The sequence below is a fragment of the Dipodomys merriami genome, unplaced genomic scaffold, assembly GCF_024711535.1.
Source record: "Dipodomys merriami isolate MVZ:Mamm:240054 unplaced genomic scaffold, mDipMer1.0.p SCAF_19, whole genome shotgun sequence".
Classification (NCBI taxonomy): Eukaryota; Metazoa; Chordata; class Mammalia; order Rodentia; family Heteromyidae; genus Dipodomys; species Dipodomys merriami.
This window is the reverse complement of record NW_027203270.1, coordinates 10,720,281-10,736,580: the sequence shown is the minus strand read 5'-3', so window position 1 is coordinate 10,736,580 and position 16,300 is coordinate 10,720,281. Positions and strand designations below refer to the sequence as shown.

At 36.5% G+C, this 16,300-nt stretch overlaps 1 protein-coding gene across 7 annotated transcripts in view; it reads left to right on the top strand.

Annotated features, from left to right (window-relative positions):
* Znf207 (zinc finger protein 207) overlaps window positions 1-16,052 on the top strand; it is a 31,375-nt gene extending 15,323 nt beyond the window's left edge. For 2 of the 7 annotated variants that reach the window (XM_070027224.1, XM_070027226.1), the window contains 5 exons: window positions 769-926; window positions 2,184-2,276; window positions 3,358-3,600; window positions 4,368-4,527; window positions 4,707-5,075. In XM_070027224.1, the coding sequence (XP_069883325.1) occupies window positions 769-926; window positions 2,184-2,276; window positions 3,358-3,600; window positions 4,368-4,527; window positions 4,707-4,867 (815 nt within the window). In that variant the 3' untranslated portion in view covers window positions 4,868-5,075. Of the gene's footprint in view, window positions 1-768; window positions 927-2,183; window positions 2,277-3,357; window positions 3,601-4,367; window positions 4,528-4,706; window positions 5,183-8,109 lie in introns of those variants that run through there. The other 5 variants (XM_070027228.1, XM_070027227.1, XR_011373052.1 and 2 more) reach the window with 4 other exon arrangements.
* Window positions 16,053-16,300: the final 248 nt, after the last annotated feature.

The window sequence follows — 16,300 nt, the reverse complement described above, 5'->3', positions numbered from 1 at the left end:
ATCGTCATCGTTGCCCAGCTTTTTTGTTTGAAAGGAGAAGAGTTACTAGGGCTAGAACTCAGAACATTGTTTGCACTTTGCCTCTGAGTTTCTAATGTCTATAAGCTTTAGTACTGTTTTATCCATACTCAGGGTACAGTGGTATTTTTTCACATTGAAATTCTAAAGTACTACTAAAGAAAGGAAAAGTTTGATGTGTGATTGTAGTCAGGAGCAAGTGCCTAAGTTCCTGAACTACAGAGTTATTCAGCAGTAAATGAATCCTTGTTGAGTGGGCGGGGAGGAAGGGGAGGGCCCTCCCTCTGGAGCTTGAACTCGGCTTGGATGATGTCCCTGAGCTCTTGTACAAGGCTACTGCTCTGCCACTTGAATCACAGTTCTACTTTTGATTTTGTGGTGGTTAATTGGAGTCTCACAGACTGCCCAAGCTTGCTTTAACCCATGATCCTCAGATCTTAGCCTCTTGGGTAGCTAGGATTACAGGCATAAGTCACTGGCTAAATGTTGCATTGGTTGCTGGGAAGGTGGCTCAGTGGTAGAGTGTTTGCCTTGCATGCATGAGGCCCTGGGTTCGATTCCTCCGCACCACATAAGCAAAAAGAAAAAAGCTGGAAGTGGCACTGTGGCTCAAGTGGTAGAGCACTAGCCTTGAGCTGCAGAGCTGAGGGACAGAGTTCAGGCCCCATGACTGGGTTACCCGCCCCCCCCCCCCCAACAAAAAAAATGTTGCATTGACTTGAGTTCCCTCCCCCAATATTTCTGTTGCAGGTATGCCTCCACCAGTTCCACGCCCTGGAATTCCTCCAATGACTCAAGCACAGGCTGTTTCAGCACCAGGTATTCTTAATAGACCACCTGCACCAACAGCAACAGTACCTGCTCCACAGCCTCCAGTTACCAAGCCTCTTTTCCCCAGTGCTGGACAGGTAAGGTAAAATCCCTAAAAAGGACTTCATTTATACTTAGGTAAAGTCTTTACAGAAGAAACCTTTGGAGGTACCACAGGTTAAATAAGTAGCCAATCCTTTTCCATTTTTACATATCTTGATTGTCTAGTCATGAAGTGTGAAGATACATGAATAGTTAATATGTCATCCTGGTTGTAAGCTATAAATGAAAGATTTCTGTTACTTTAAATACCTAATGCTGAGATGTCATTGTTTCTTTCTTGTAAGTGGAATGAGGCTATAGCCAAAGATGTCTTTACGACTAGCAAAATAATTCCTGGAATTTTCTCCAATGTAGAATAGTGCTGTGTTCTTTCGGGAGTAATCATGTAATGGCTTTTAATTTAGTCAAACTAGTTCCTTAGTGGTCTTGTCTTTTAAAACCTTTTCCAAAATATACTGAAAGATGCTTCTGTTACATGTAATGTACACATAATGACCAACACCTTTGATTTTTTTCAATTACATTTAGCATTAGTAAATGTGCTTATGATTATTAGGATTTACATTTTTTTTAGATTATTCAATGCTACTTTTTAAAGCTTTCCTGCTTATGGGTGCTTCATTAAAATGACTACTTTTAAGCTGAGCACTAGTGACTCAAGCTTGTAATTCTAGCTATTCAGGAGACTGAGATCTAAGGATCATAATTGAAGCCAGCCTGTGTACAAAAATCTGTGAGACTCTTACGTTCAACCACCAAAAAGCCAGAAGTGGAACTGTGGCTCAAGTGGTAGCTTACTAGCCTTGAGCACAAAAGCTCAGACAGAGAGACCCAGGCCCTGAGTTCAAGGCCAGAGAAGTACATATATTAAACCAAATATATATTACCATTAAGCATATTGACAATGCTTTTGTGATTGGATGGAAGTTTGGTTTGAAATGTTAAATTTGGCATTGATCTTTTGTAGAAAGTCATTGATAATAGAATTGAAATGTCACTAGTGTATCTTCAGTTTAAAGTATTCTTTTAATACTACAATGTGAAACATACTAGTTTTAGAAAAGAAATGGTGGTTAAGTAGGTTTATTGGTACTGAATTGTAAAAGGTTTTGAGGCTCACACTTTCTCTGTTATTGTAAATGCATTAGTTGTCTGCCTCTAAATAATGACATTTGATTGCATTAAATTTTGCATTTATAAAAATGCAATCTGTACTGAAAGTCTGCCACATGGCTTATTTTTTACCCATTTGTTTGGAGACTTTTCATTGTTTCCTTTCTTTTATGCTACAGATGGGGACACCTGTCACAAGCTCAAGTACAGCTTCATCCAATTCAGAAAGTCTGTCTGCATCTTCTAAAGCTCTGTTTCCTAGCACAGCACAAGTACGCAGGAAGTTGCAGTTTAAAATTGTTAAAATGGCTTTATAACTTAACCCTTTGGACCCTACTTTAAAATTAAATCTTTATTATTTAAAAATATGTATTGTTTAGTATGTTAAAAATAAGATTATGTTAATCAACAATCAGGTGATATTTGAACTCATACTAACAACCAAAAACAAAAGCCTAAAGTGTACCCCATACATGGTTCTAAAGGGTTAAAGCATGTGAGCAGTAAATGCATTATAGTGGCCAGTGATTAGCTTGATGCATGGTTAAGCTAGTTTAAGTTTATTCAGTTTAATGCATCATGTCCTGTGTAAGGAAATTTTAGTACTCTGCATTTGATTCTAAAGTTGACCTAGTTGATGCTTTAGATACTTGTATTATGAAAAGTACAAGTCATTTGCTTTGAGAACATAGCTCAACTGGTAATTCAATGCGTATAGCAAGTTTGAGACTTCTTCAACTCCCAGTACTGCAAAAAAATAAAAAGTTTACTGATAACTTCCTAATTAAGAGTCTACTAAGCCAGGTTCTAGCACTCCCATTTGTCCTTGCTCAGGAGTCTCCTTAGGAGCTCAGGACTCTGGCAGAAACCCAGGCTACAAATGTGGCTCAAGTTGTAGAGTGCTAGATATGAGCAGAAAAGCCCTGAATTCAAGTACTGGTACTGGCACATATCAAAGAGAGAGCCTCCTAAATGAATTATATTGTCCAAGACATCCTTTTAGGCATTAGTAATTTGGAAGGTGTTGTGTTACTATGTAGTTATTTTCTTCATATGTATCTTCATATACTATTTTTTTGTGCTATACTTTGTGGCTGAATTTATGGTTCTGTAATCTGGAACATACAGAACATTAAACTTTTGGTAAGGAGTTAGGGAATGTTTCCTTTGTTATAATGTCATTTGCATCCAGGAAATTTTGATAGAGCATTTATATATGTTAACTTCATTTTCGTTACATTTGAAGTTTAGTCCTTTATTTCATTTTTCTATATTGTTTTTAAAACAATCTACTGGTTGGGACAGTCAACTTTATGTATTGAAGTTTCATTGATGAAGGATTATATTTTGCAGGCTCAGGCAGCTGTCCAAGGACCTGTTGGTACCGATTTCAAGCCCTTAAATAATACTCCCGCAACAACTACAGAGCCCCCAAAGCCTACATTCCCTGCTTATACACAGTCTACCGCTTCAACCACAAGTACAACAAATAGTACTGCAGCAAAACCAGCAGCTTCAATAACAAGTAAGCCTGCTACACTTACAACCACCAGTGCAACCAGTAAGTTGATCCATCCAGATGAGGATATATCACTGGTAAGTTGTTTATAATGGTTCACTAGTAGTAGGGTTTTTTTTTAATGTATTTAAAATGGTCTTAAGATCTCTTAATACCAAGTGTCTCTTACTATTTTTTATGTGTCCCATGTATCTGGGATAGCAGGTTCATATCATGCCTAGATTTTTATTGATTGAGGTGGGTGGTTAGGATGTTTTTCTCTAGCCTTCAAGATCCTCCTGATCTCAGCCTCCAGAGTAGCTAGAATTACAGGCGTAAGTTACTGTGCTTTAGCCACTTCTGTAAGTTAGATTCTTACTGTTATAAAGTGATTTCGTTAGACATAAATTTTCATGTACTGCTTAAAGAAATAGAGCCTGAAGAGCCCCTATACCCCTATAGGTCATATAGAGGAGTTTATTTACTAGAGTGAATATTTAAAATTTTAATAATCATAGTTTTTGTTTGAGACCGGTTCTTAGTGTATATATTATGTATAGAGAGAGCTGAGTAGCTGCTTCCCTCAGCCTCTCCCAAGTTGTTAGAATGCATGTTTTGCTTACATACTCAAGCTAAGATTGTGTCTTGCTGAAAGTTTATAATTCCTCGTTGCTAACCCTATTTCAAGTATAAAAACCGATGAGATTTTAAGGCATGAAGATTTTATGTATTAGACTGGTTTGTGGATATAGGAATAATTAGTAACAAGTGTAAATAAAAAAATTAACTATTACAAGATTTTAGGAGCTTTTATGTTTATTAAGCTTCTGTAATCATTTATTTTGTGCTTTATTTGTATTCTCAGGAAGAGAGAAGGGCACAGTTACCTAAATATCAACGTAATCTTCCTCGGCCAGGACAGGCCCCAATTGGTAACCCACCAGTTGGACCAATTGGGGGTATGATGCCACCACAGCCAGGCATCCCACAACAACAAGGAATGAGACCACCAATGCCGCCTCATGGTATTAGTCCCTTTTTTGTTATATTTATGAAGTCTCTTGTGTGTTCTGAATTTTCTGATTGTGCATGTATGTTACGTATATCTGTGAAATACATTGTGCTTGAAGTTACAATGCATAGACCACTTAACCTTTTTTTTTTTTTTTTTTTTTTTGTGTGTGTGTGTCTTTAAATGTTATAGGTCAATATGGTGGTCATCATCAAGGCATGCCAGGTTACCTTCCTGGGGCTATGCCACCGTATGGGCAGGGACCGCCAATGGTACCCCCTTATCAAGGTGGGCCTCCTCGACCTCCAATGGGAATGAGACCTCCTGTAATGTCGCAAGGTGGCCGTTACTGATCTTACTTCATCCAATCTAATAGGTTTGGAGATTAAACCTTTTCTCAACTTGTGCTGTTTATATAGCCAAGCTTCCGTCAATAAGGCTTCATTGTGACTTTTAACAAACATTATCTTCCCACATACCAGGAACTATTGGACATTTATTTTACATGGGAAAAATTATTTGGAATAATAAAGCAGGAACTTTTCCTGAAGTTGCAATTTATACTGTATGGCTTCTTTTTCATGTTTCATCTAGGTTTTTAGAAGTGAAGTATAGTAAATTTGGTTCGTTAAATTGTGAAGGCGCTGGAACATACCACCTTTATAAAGGCAAGTTCTGTAAGCTTACATTGCTATTTGTAAAGTTATGCCTTCACAGCATTTCAGATGCTGTTGGACTTCCATGTCCCCAACCTAGCTTGGTGAGGGCTGTAACTGTTTCCAAGTACCTGTACATTGGAAGTCTGAATGTGTAACTATTTAATGTATTTAGAGTTCCTCATGTTGCAGGGTATAAGAAATTTGACCCACCATGGTCATGTGACTTTTCTGTACTGTTAAACTTCATTGTAATAAAATGAAAGAAAAATTTATGCCTTTTTATTCATAACCCAGCTGTGGACCACTACCTGAAAGGTTTGTACAGATGCATGCTACAATAGATGTCCACATAATAAAATTCAGTTACCAATGCAGTTTTTGATATATCATTGGGTCCTCTTGAGTTGTAGATTGTTTCTTAGCTGCATGTTAATGCTTCAGTTAACAACAACAACCAAAAAAATTTAGATATATGTGAATCATTATGTACTGGGTCTGAAGCCTATATTGTGTCACTTTCCATATCCTTTGGTATCATCAGATGTGATAGGAATTAAAGTGTAAACCTAAATTCTTCCTGCTGAGATGTTTAGAGCCTAGTGCCAGACCTGTTCATTTCCTTCTGACTATTTTTGACAAGTGAGTACTGCATGGACCTCAGAAGCTTTTCAGGTGCAAACTTCTAGAAGCTTAGGTGCATGCAGTAATAGCTTTTTATGCTGTTAATAGATTGGTATATGTTTTAAATGTGCCTCTTAGGATGATTTAATGGCTGACATGTATAGTGGTAATTTTTTTATGATGATTCTGGCATCACTTACTTGATTAATAGGTTCTTTCTGTGCTTAAAGCCTACATAGCTTTATAAGCTTTTTATCTTTAGAAATTTTGAATGGTACTGTTGCTATAGAGGTGATTATTACTCAGTGTTTTGTGTGCTGCAAGTCCCTTAAAATACCTCTGATTTTATTTTATTTTTTAAGTGTTTTTCTAATCTTTTTTTTTTTTTTGTCAGTCATGGGGCTTGATCTCTGGGCTTGGGTGCTGTCCCTGCGCTCTTCAGCTCAAGGCTAGCACTACCACTTGAGCCATTGCGCCACTTCCGGCCTTTTCTGTTTATGTGGTGCTGAGGAATCCAACCCAGGGCCTCCTGCATGGCGAGGCAAGCACTTTACCACTGAGCCAACTTCCCAGCCCCTTTTCTAGTTTTTTGCCAGGGTAGTTTTAAGATTAAATAAAACCTAAGTCAGGAGATGATGGCTCATGCCTAGTTCCTCTGGAGGCTGAGATCTAAGGATTGCAGTTTCAAGCCAGACCAGGCAGGAAAGTATAAGACTTATCTCTAATAAACTGCCAGAAAAACCAGAGGTAGAAGTGTGGCTCAACTGTTAGCCTGCTATCCTTGAGCACAAAAGTTCAGATTCTGTCCACACCCTGAGTTAAGTGTTAGGACTAGGGAAAAAAAATTAATCTCAAATCAGTATCAATATGCCAAATAATTATCAGTAAAATGAACTGGAGATTTTCTAAATATAGTGTTAATATTTCTAATTAGGTGGTTAGTATATACGAAGATATGTAAATAATATGTAAAATCTGAAGCTTTAAAAGAAAATAGGCTTTAACTTTGTAGGAAAATATGGGGGAAAACATTACAGAATGGCTAAAAGTCATACATTTATATGTATGGAAATATCTTAAGACTAAAAACTTTTAAATGTGGTATTTTGTTTCATTGATTTTTATTATTGCTTTGCTGTGTTGCTTTTGAGGAGCAAAAATCCACAATTGCTATTATTTGCAAGCAGCATGGTCCCAATAATATTACTTCTACTGAAGGCTTGCCTAGATTTGAATAGGTTTGGCATTGTGCATACTTACTAGATGTGGCAGTATATATTTTTATACTGCCAATGAAAAATCTTTACTCAGAGTCATCCAGGTAAAAATGGCACGACTAAATTGAGGGTGATTAAATAGGAAATGGTCTTCAAAACAGAGGTCTGAATGTCTTCAGAATTTCCTAAATGTTTACCAACAAACAGTAAAGGTTTGGTAGACCTGTTTCAAAGATTACAGAAAGGTTTATTTGCATTTTATGCATAGACTACTAATATTTCACAATTAACTTGGAAGCAAGAGATTTCCTCTCTGAAGTCTGAAGCAAGAAATTGAAAAATGATAGTTACATGCATGGCACTTAACATGATTTCCTTTGTTTTGTGGCTATATTGCTTAGAGGTAGGGTACCAATTTTGGTGCATTGAAAACATTGTTTTTGCATGCATCCAAGCATATATTAAGCTTCTAGATTATACTTTTTACCTAACTGCTTCTGAGGTCCATATTGTGGATGAATCAAGAGAAAAAATTATGTAAAATAGCCTTTTTTACTTATGCCCCTTCAAGTTAGTCCTTACAGACTACTTTCGGGATTTGAGATTTTGAAATGGGCACTAAAGGAACTTGTAAGATTAATTAAGGCTGGCAATTTTGGCTCTTCCTCCTGACAACTTTTCATATATCACCTTTTCAGAAAACAAGACAGTTTAAAACATTTTGTCTGATACTAGTTTTTATTTTGTAAGTTACTAGTGATGGTAACAAAAATAGCAGATGAAAGTCAACTTTTGAGTGCCTTCTAGAAGTATTTTGACTTAAATAGTGTTTTAGTAATTTCACACATTTGCCAGTTTATGTGGGAAGAGTACCTATTCCGCTGATAGAGTTACTTACTGAACTTCAACTCAGTTTAATTAAACTTACAGGGTGGGAATCCCTAACAAAAACAAATACAGGCACAGAATACAATTGTAGTGACAGCTACGTTTTTTTCTTTTGCTTGCTTGGTCATTGGGATTTTAAAAAAATAATGCATGTCTTTTTATTTAATTGGGTAATGTTTTTCTAAAATTAAAATTTTCTTCTTCCTATAGCCCTGCCATAGGACAGGCTGAGGCTGAGTCTCAGTGTTGCCCTGTTCAGTCTGAGGCAAGTGGGATTTATTTTATTCCTTATAGGGGCTTTCACAGCTTTATAGCTGTTGGATATTTATGTCCCCAAACTTGCAGCAAGTTTGGTGAAGGCCCCTAAATTTAATTAAACTTAGGATTTTTATATTCTTTTGGCAGAGAAGGCTCTATATTAATATTCACGTTTGACTGTGGTGTTAAAAATAACTATTAAATAATATTTAACAGCTTCAGTAAAGCTTGTATTGAACCTTAGTAAATCAACAATTTGATTTTCTTTATTTGGAGGCATTGAATGTTTGAAATTTCTCAGTTTTAGGAAACTAATACTGATTTTCTCAAACTAAGATTTAACCTCAAGACAAGTTTTAATTGTAATTGCCACAGGATACCAAAAATCTATATTTTTAATCCCAAACTTAGACATTTGTACATCAAGGTTGTAAAGTCATCTAGAAATGCTTGTTGATTTTTATATTTTTAAGTCTCACCACACTAGAGCAAATGTTAATGTAGAGCCCTGTGAAGAGTGGGAAGGTGGTGTGTCTGTGTGCTTGTGTAATATGTGAAGTGTAGACTATACAGGTGTGATGTGATAAGGTTTGGACCTACCTGTGAGCATGAGTAGACCACTAATTTTCACCTAAAGACGCTAAGTTGGGTCAGTTAATGTTAAACTGAATTTTGACTATTTTGAATTTTATTTTCAGCCTCATTGAATGGTGCTTTATGCCACACGAGTAATATTCATGTTTGGTTCCATTTAAAATTTGCTTTTATTTTTGGTGAGAATATTGTATGTATGGATGTCTGTTGTAGGGATGAGATAGTTGAAAAAGAGGCCAAAACACAAATCTGGCTTATGTTTGTTCCACCTTGTGTTTGAGCCACCATCCTACCCAGATAGCATTTTTTTTCTGAACAGTAACATTGAGTAAAGGATTGAGCAAACCTTGGGGTTATTTCATGGTTTTCATGTTATCAGATTCGTTGCTTTCATGACAAAATATTTTAATGGAATACTTTATAAGTTAAAGCTACACATATAAAAAACATTTTTTAGTTCTTTTATCCTACACTTACCATTCTCTACACTCAGATCTCTAGTAAGTTGCTTGACCTAATTCTTAACATTATAATTGAAGTAGGTTTTTGTGAGTAGTAGATGGAGAGGGTATTTTCTAATGGTAACATAATTTGAAGATGATGGTAGTTATGTAATGATATCTGTGGAATTCTGCAGTTCAAATTTAAGTAAGGTTTGAAAATCATATAAACGTTTCCAGATGTCCATAACCTGCACTCAAAAAACTTGTAAGTGAAAAGAACCATTGAACTCACTTGAATGAGATGTTTTGGATATACTGGTGTAATTGAGTACATAAAACAGTTGTATCGCTTAGAGGATAAATGTTAAGCATGTACCCTGATTTTCTAAAGATCAGGTGTGTTTTTCAAAGAAGGTACTTAGTGTTTTTCAAAGAAGGTACTTAGCAGGCACCAGTGGCTCACAACTGTAATCCTAGCTACTCAGGAGACTGAGATCTGAAGTTTGAGGTTTAAAGCCAGCGTGGGTAGGAAAGTATGAGAGACTCTTGTTTCTGATTAATCACAAAAGGCAGGTAGTGGAGTTGTGGCTTGAGTGGTTGAGCGTTAAAGTTGAGTGAAGAGGCAAGGCAAGAAGTGATGCTGTGGCTCAAGTGGTAGAGCACTAGCCTTGAGCACAGAGAGGCTCAGGGTTAGCGCCCAGGCCCTGAATTCAAGCCCCAGGACGGCCCCCCCCCCCCCCAAAAAAAATAGAGGCAGGTAAGCCGAGTGGCTCACGTCCATAATCCTAGCTGCTCAGGAAGGAGGCTGAGATTTGAGGATCATGGAAGAATGTCACAAGAATTATCTCCACTTAATGACTGAAAAGCCAGATATGAAGCTGTAGCTCAGTCACTCATTGCAAACCAAGGCCTCTCCGCCCCTCCTTCCCCCTGCCCCCCACAAAAAAAACACAGGTAATGCTGAGCATTCTTTGGAAAAACCTTTCCAACTGAAACTTGTATTATAACTTTGTGAAAGAGTCCTCCAAAAGGAAGGTTGCCTTTGTTAGTAAATGTCCTAATTCCTCTTTTTAAAATTCTTTTTTAATATTTTCTGTGGATATTACAATCTTTAGTTTTTATATTAACAGTTAACTGACATTTCTTTGTATATAAAGAACAATACAGTGAGCAGTCATAAATTTAAAATCTTAAAATTAAAGTTGAGTTTTCCTAACTATAATATGTTCTTAGATTTTCCCAACTGATTCCTAGTATGAATTATGGGAAGTAGAGAAAGCAAGACTCAAATTTGAGCTTCCTAATAACTCAAATAAATCCAATAAGTTGAAGTATAAATATTTTAAAATAGCACCATTTTTTGTCTAAAGAATTGACAAACAATTGCACATACTTCTAAGAAAGTCTTGCAAGTGTCTAAGCCTTAAAAAGCATCCATCTGTTAAAATGTTCTTTCTTGACATTTTTGTTAAAATAGCTTACTGTAACATTTTTAGAAAGCTCTTTAGTAAGGCTCATTATAAAATTGCTTTTTATAAGCATTATACCTTCTCCGCATAATATTTAGTCTGAAATGGATATGTCAACTCTTGACAAAAATAAACTGAAATGGTTGGGCACCAGTGGCTCACGCCTTAATCCTAGCTACTCAGGAGGCTGAGATCTGAGGATCGTGGTTCAAAGCCAGCCTGGGCAGAAAAATCAATGAAACTCATCTCCAATAAACCACTCAGAAAACCAGAAGTGGTGCTGTGGCTCAAGTGGTACTAGCCTTGAGCTGAAGAGCTGAGGGACAGTGTTCAGGCCCAGAGTTCAAGCCCCATGACCAACAAATAAATAAATAATAGTTTGAAAGTCTTGAGGCATTTCTCATTAAATCTGTTATTCTATTTTCATATAGAAATAAGGTAGAATTTTACAGCCTAGAAGAATCTTTTGAAGCTAATTGGAATCAAATTTGTGAATCAAATGGAGCACCAATAAATCAAGACTGACTCATTAGATGGAAAATTACTATGGTTAGGGTCTTTAGGTTGCATGTAAGATTGAGTTTGTATTTTGATTTTGGTGAGATTAATGAGAAACGTGTGAGTATGCTATCAAAATGGTTGACTCCTTGGACTCCACCCATTGTTTTTAAAAGCTACAATGGTGTGATAAGGCATAATTTCAGCTAATGTACAATGTGTTTGGTAAGGAATTATCTGAACCTCTGTGAGGGTAAAGTTGAGTCCACTGACAATTTGTTCTCTTGATTCTCTCCTTTTTCAGCTAGTACTCTAAAAGAACCTGTGGGTCTTCAACTTTTGTTAAGTTAGAGGAGTTAACCATGAAATTGGTGTCTAACTTGATGAAGCTGTAGGTATAGCTGTGTAGTAGAATTCATACTTCACAAGGCCCTGGATTCAAACCTTAGTACCACAAAAAGAAAAATAAGAATATAATGTTTCCCCACTTAACACACAAACCAATAGTGATTACTAGGGAGACAATCTTGGGTATTGGATGTAAGAACCTAAAGTGTGCCAGGCATTGTCATTCATGCCTATAATCCTAGCTACTCAGGAGATGATGTCTGGGGATTGTTGTTCAAAGCCAGCCTGAGCAGGTAATCTATTTTTTTTTAAACCAACACCTTTTAGTTGTTTAGCTTGCTGATAATCTTTGGGAAGGAGTAATAAAACTTAATTTGGGGCTTTTCTTTTGAAAATTGTTAGTGAAATCACTTTATGAGAATGTTCTCTTTGGAAATATGTTTATATGTTTAATTCTCAAAATTATGTGTGTAAGATAGACTCCCTGTTAGGCTTCCAAATTTTCCAACACAATTCTCATTGGCATACATTATTAAATTTGAGGTGTGTCCTAAGAGATACTCTTGACACTCAAGTTTAATAGCTAACATAAAGTAACTTCTGTTAAACTTAGGGACAAAATTTAAATGTATTACTATCAGGCTCTGAGGAAATTAATGCACATTGACTTTTTAAAGTGGATGGAACTCCTCAGTTTAATACAATTTGTGTTTTTGTTAACTAGCAGCAGAATTTCAGCATTTGCTACTTACTGGTAGAGAAGAAAAATCCCACAGCCCTGCCAGTACAGGTTAGTTTAATCTGTAAGTACTTGATGTTCCTTTTTTTCTCCCCAAAAACATACTCATAACCCACACAAAAAGAAGAAAGCTGTGTAGTTATTTAAGTGTGAGTATAATTAATAGACCCATTGGACACTTTCAAACAGTATTTGGGCCAGTGTAGCTCTAGGTTCGCTAATGTCAGGTGTAATAAAGGTGTATTACTGCTCCTTTATCTGGTTGTGAGCAAATGTAAGTAGATACATTATACATGAAAGGGGAAGCATTTCCTTTATTCTGCCCTTATTGGTGTATAAAATGGAGTCCATGGTCTCCTTAAGACACATAATGGTTTGTGAAGTTTACACTTTCAGATATCTACAGTATGGATTATCCTAAGTAGAAGCAGATTTTTTAGCAAGGAAAAGTAATGTACAGTCAAGCTAGAATATTTCACTGCTTTTTAAATCTCATTTTTAACATAAGACTTGTTCAGAAGTACTCTTTATCTTTTTTAATACTGGAAGCATTATGAAAGCTGACTCTGCCCATCAGGAAACCTAGCTAGAGCCCGATGTGGTAGTGTGGTAGCATATGTTTGTATTCCAGCACTGTGGAAGCAGAGGCAAGTAGGATCCACAGGTTCAAGGCCAACCTTGGTTATATAGTAAGACCCTGTTAAGAAAAAGAAAAGCCAAGTGCCAGTAGCTCACTCAAACCTGTCATTCTAGCTACTGAGGAGGCTGACATCTGAGGATTGTAGTTTGAAGCCAGCTTGGGCAAGAAAGCCCATGATATTCTTTATCTCCATTTAAGAACTAGGATAGGTGGAAATAGATCTGTGGCTCAAGTGGTAGAGCACTAACTTTGAGCAAAAAAAAGCTCAGGGATAGTGCCCAGGCCTGAGACCCAGCACAAAAAAAGGGAAACCTAGCCAGTTTTCTAATTATAATCTTAATGGGCAATGGGGATGTGACAGATGTGTTAACATTTTTACTATTTTTCATTTTAGCAGAGTTCAGTTCATTATTCAGACCATTCTTGAAAAACAATTTGTAACTTTTAAATACTGTGTTTTTTTGTTAATGTTAACTGAAAACAGAATGAAACTTAATTTGAGCAATCCTGGACCATCTTCTAATTTGTAGCATTGACACTGGAATGTACGGCTTCCTCCCATTTACCTTAAGTGTAATCACTGATCCATCATGAATGTAGATCATCTTTATTTTAGTCTGGAAGTCGTGTGTTCTATGAAAATTTCAAATCCTGGATTATCAAGTGATAATAAAAATACATGTGAAATACCACTTTTTCAAAATTGCCATAGGGCTTAACTTTTATTGCCTTTACCAAACAATCTCTAATAGCTGCATTTCTGGTGAGTACACATTTATACTTTTATGTCACAGTTTTACTTTTAAAAATAATTGAAAGGGTACACCAGCCAAAAGCAAACAGTCTGAATTTCTTCATGTTACACTTTCAAAATATTAAGATGGTTACCAGCAGACATTTCTGTACAACTATGGATTTACTTTGGTGTGACCTTTCTTGTAGACATTAAAACAAGTCATTTCTTTTGATGAAACTGGAAGTTTTACTGAAAAGTAAATCTAACGTTGAAACATTGTTTTTATAAGCTAAAATGTTTGGCCAGGCATTAGGGGTCATATCTGTAATCCTAGCTACTCAGGAGGCTGAGATCTGAGGTTGTAAGCTAGCTTGGGTAGGAAAGTCCATGATAACTCCTATCTCCCAATTAACCACTAAAAGTGCTGTAAGTGGAGCTTGGGTGCAAGATGTTTTTGGTTCCTACATTGCATAGGTATAAAATCAGAATTGGGGCTGGGAAGGTGGCTCAGTGGTAGAGTGCTTGCCTTACATGCATGAGGCCCTGGGTTCCATTCTTCAGCACCATATAAGCAGAAAAAACTGGAAGTGGTGCTGTGGCTCAAGTGGTAGATTGCTAGCCTTGAGCTGAAGAGCTGAGGGACAGTGCCCTGGCCCAGAGTTCAGGCCCCATGATACACACACGCACATGCACACGCAAGTGCTATTTTTAAATTGCCCTAATTACTGATTTCTGCCAGGTGCTGATGGCTCATGCCTGCAATCCTAACTGAGATCTCAGGATTGAGGTTCAAAGCCAACCTGGGCAGGAAAGACTGAGACTTATTTCCAATTAACCACTGGGAAACTGGAAGTGGTACACTGTGGTTCTAAGTGGTAGAGCCTTGGGACAGTACAGTACACAGACCCTGAGTTGAGTTCAAACCCTGTTACCAACCAAAAAAAGTACTGATTTCTGATACTTTGTATACTGATTGTTTTTTTTTAATATATCCCCCTATGTGTACTTATGCCTTGTTTAATTGTAAGTAAAAAGGGATTTATTTTTTATCCATATCCCAAATACATGTTAAGGGTCTTCTCATTTGCATTGAAATTTAAAGTGAAGTCAATTTCTAAGGAACCTGTGTCCTTTCCTAGCAGGGCTAAGCAGAAAATGAAAATTGGTAAGTATGTACTTTTAAATGCATGTGGTAGTGATAAGAGTAAATTGTCAAATTTACAATTTTAAGATACTGTTTAAAAGAATTTTTGAATTCCCTTTCAGTTTGATGTGTTAACATTGTTACAAATATGTGTGCATAATGATTAAACTGCAGTGTACTTTACACATTTGTCTGCTTTTTTGTATATTTAAGTACTAATGTTTTTGTATATGTATATATATTTTACACTGTTTCAGGGTAGAAATAAATGGCTGTTAATATCAAGAAGAATCACTTAAAAGACCTTTTAGAATACTCAGTAATGACTTTTGATTTACTTGTCTTTTGTTTTCTTTCCATCACTAATCAAAACAGAATAGACAACCGTGGGCTGGTGACTCCTGCCTATAATCCTAGCTACTCAGGAGGCTGAGCTCTGGATTGGGGTTCAAAGTCAACCCAGGCAGGAAAGTCCACAAGCACAAGAGTCATATCTCTAATTAACTACCAAAAAGCTGGAAATAGAGCTGTTGTTTGAATGGTAGAGTGCTAGCATTAAGTACCCAGGACTGAGTTCATGCCCTGGAACCAGCCAAAAAATTTTAAATGAAGTGTTTAACTGCTACAACAGGAATGACTTATTCTGAGAAATAGGAATCTAGTCTTGTATTATTTTGATAATTGGATTATAAAGGGGGAGGCTTTTATCTCTTAATTTCCAGGCTTTACTCCAATCTTCAGGTGTACTGAAATGAAATGAAGAGCCATATCTCTTGAGCAATATGATTTTTAAGGACCTGAATGAAGCATACAAGGAACAGTATGTTTAAGTGATAGCATGGCTAATTATTAGGAATTACATGATTATGTTTATTAGCATAAAAATTATACACAGATTCTGAATAGTTTTAATAAGAACATTTTTGTGTTTTGTCATCTGATTAAATAGTTGGAAGGCTATGTGGATAAATTGAAATGGCTCACAGTACATATTCAAGTTCCAACTTTTTTTCTACTGTTAGGATTTGTGGAGAATTGTCTATCTGCCTGTAGCTATATTATGTTTTAATACTTAAAGTACATTTAAGCTTACTTTATTTTTGAAGTCTGGGAATATTTGCTAGTCCAAGCTACTGTTTTAAGAATGGTGCTTTTCTAGTGAATTTTAGTTTATTTTCATAAATTGTTTTTTGCTTCTGCAGTATTAGGAAATAGTGGGATTTATCATTAACAAGCCTTTCAGTACCTTCCATCTCAAAAGTCAATAAAATCTTTGAATTACTATTTATGATACTTGTCTGAGTTTGTTTTGTGTCCAGAACAGCTTATATTGATTAGCCGGGCACTTGTGATGTATACCTGCAGTCCTAGCTACTCAGGAGGCTGAGATCTGAGGGTTGCAGATCAAAGCCAGCCCGGGCAAGAAAGTCAAAGAAACTAATCTCCAAATAACCCTCAGAAAACCGAAGTGGTCCTGTGGTTCAAGTGGTAGAGTGCTAGCCTTGAGTTGAAGAGCTCAGGGACAGCGCCCA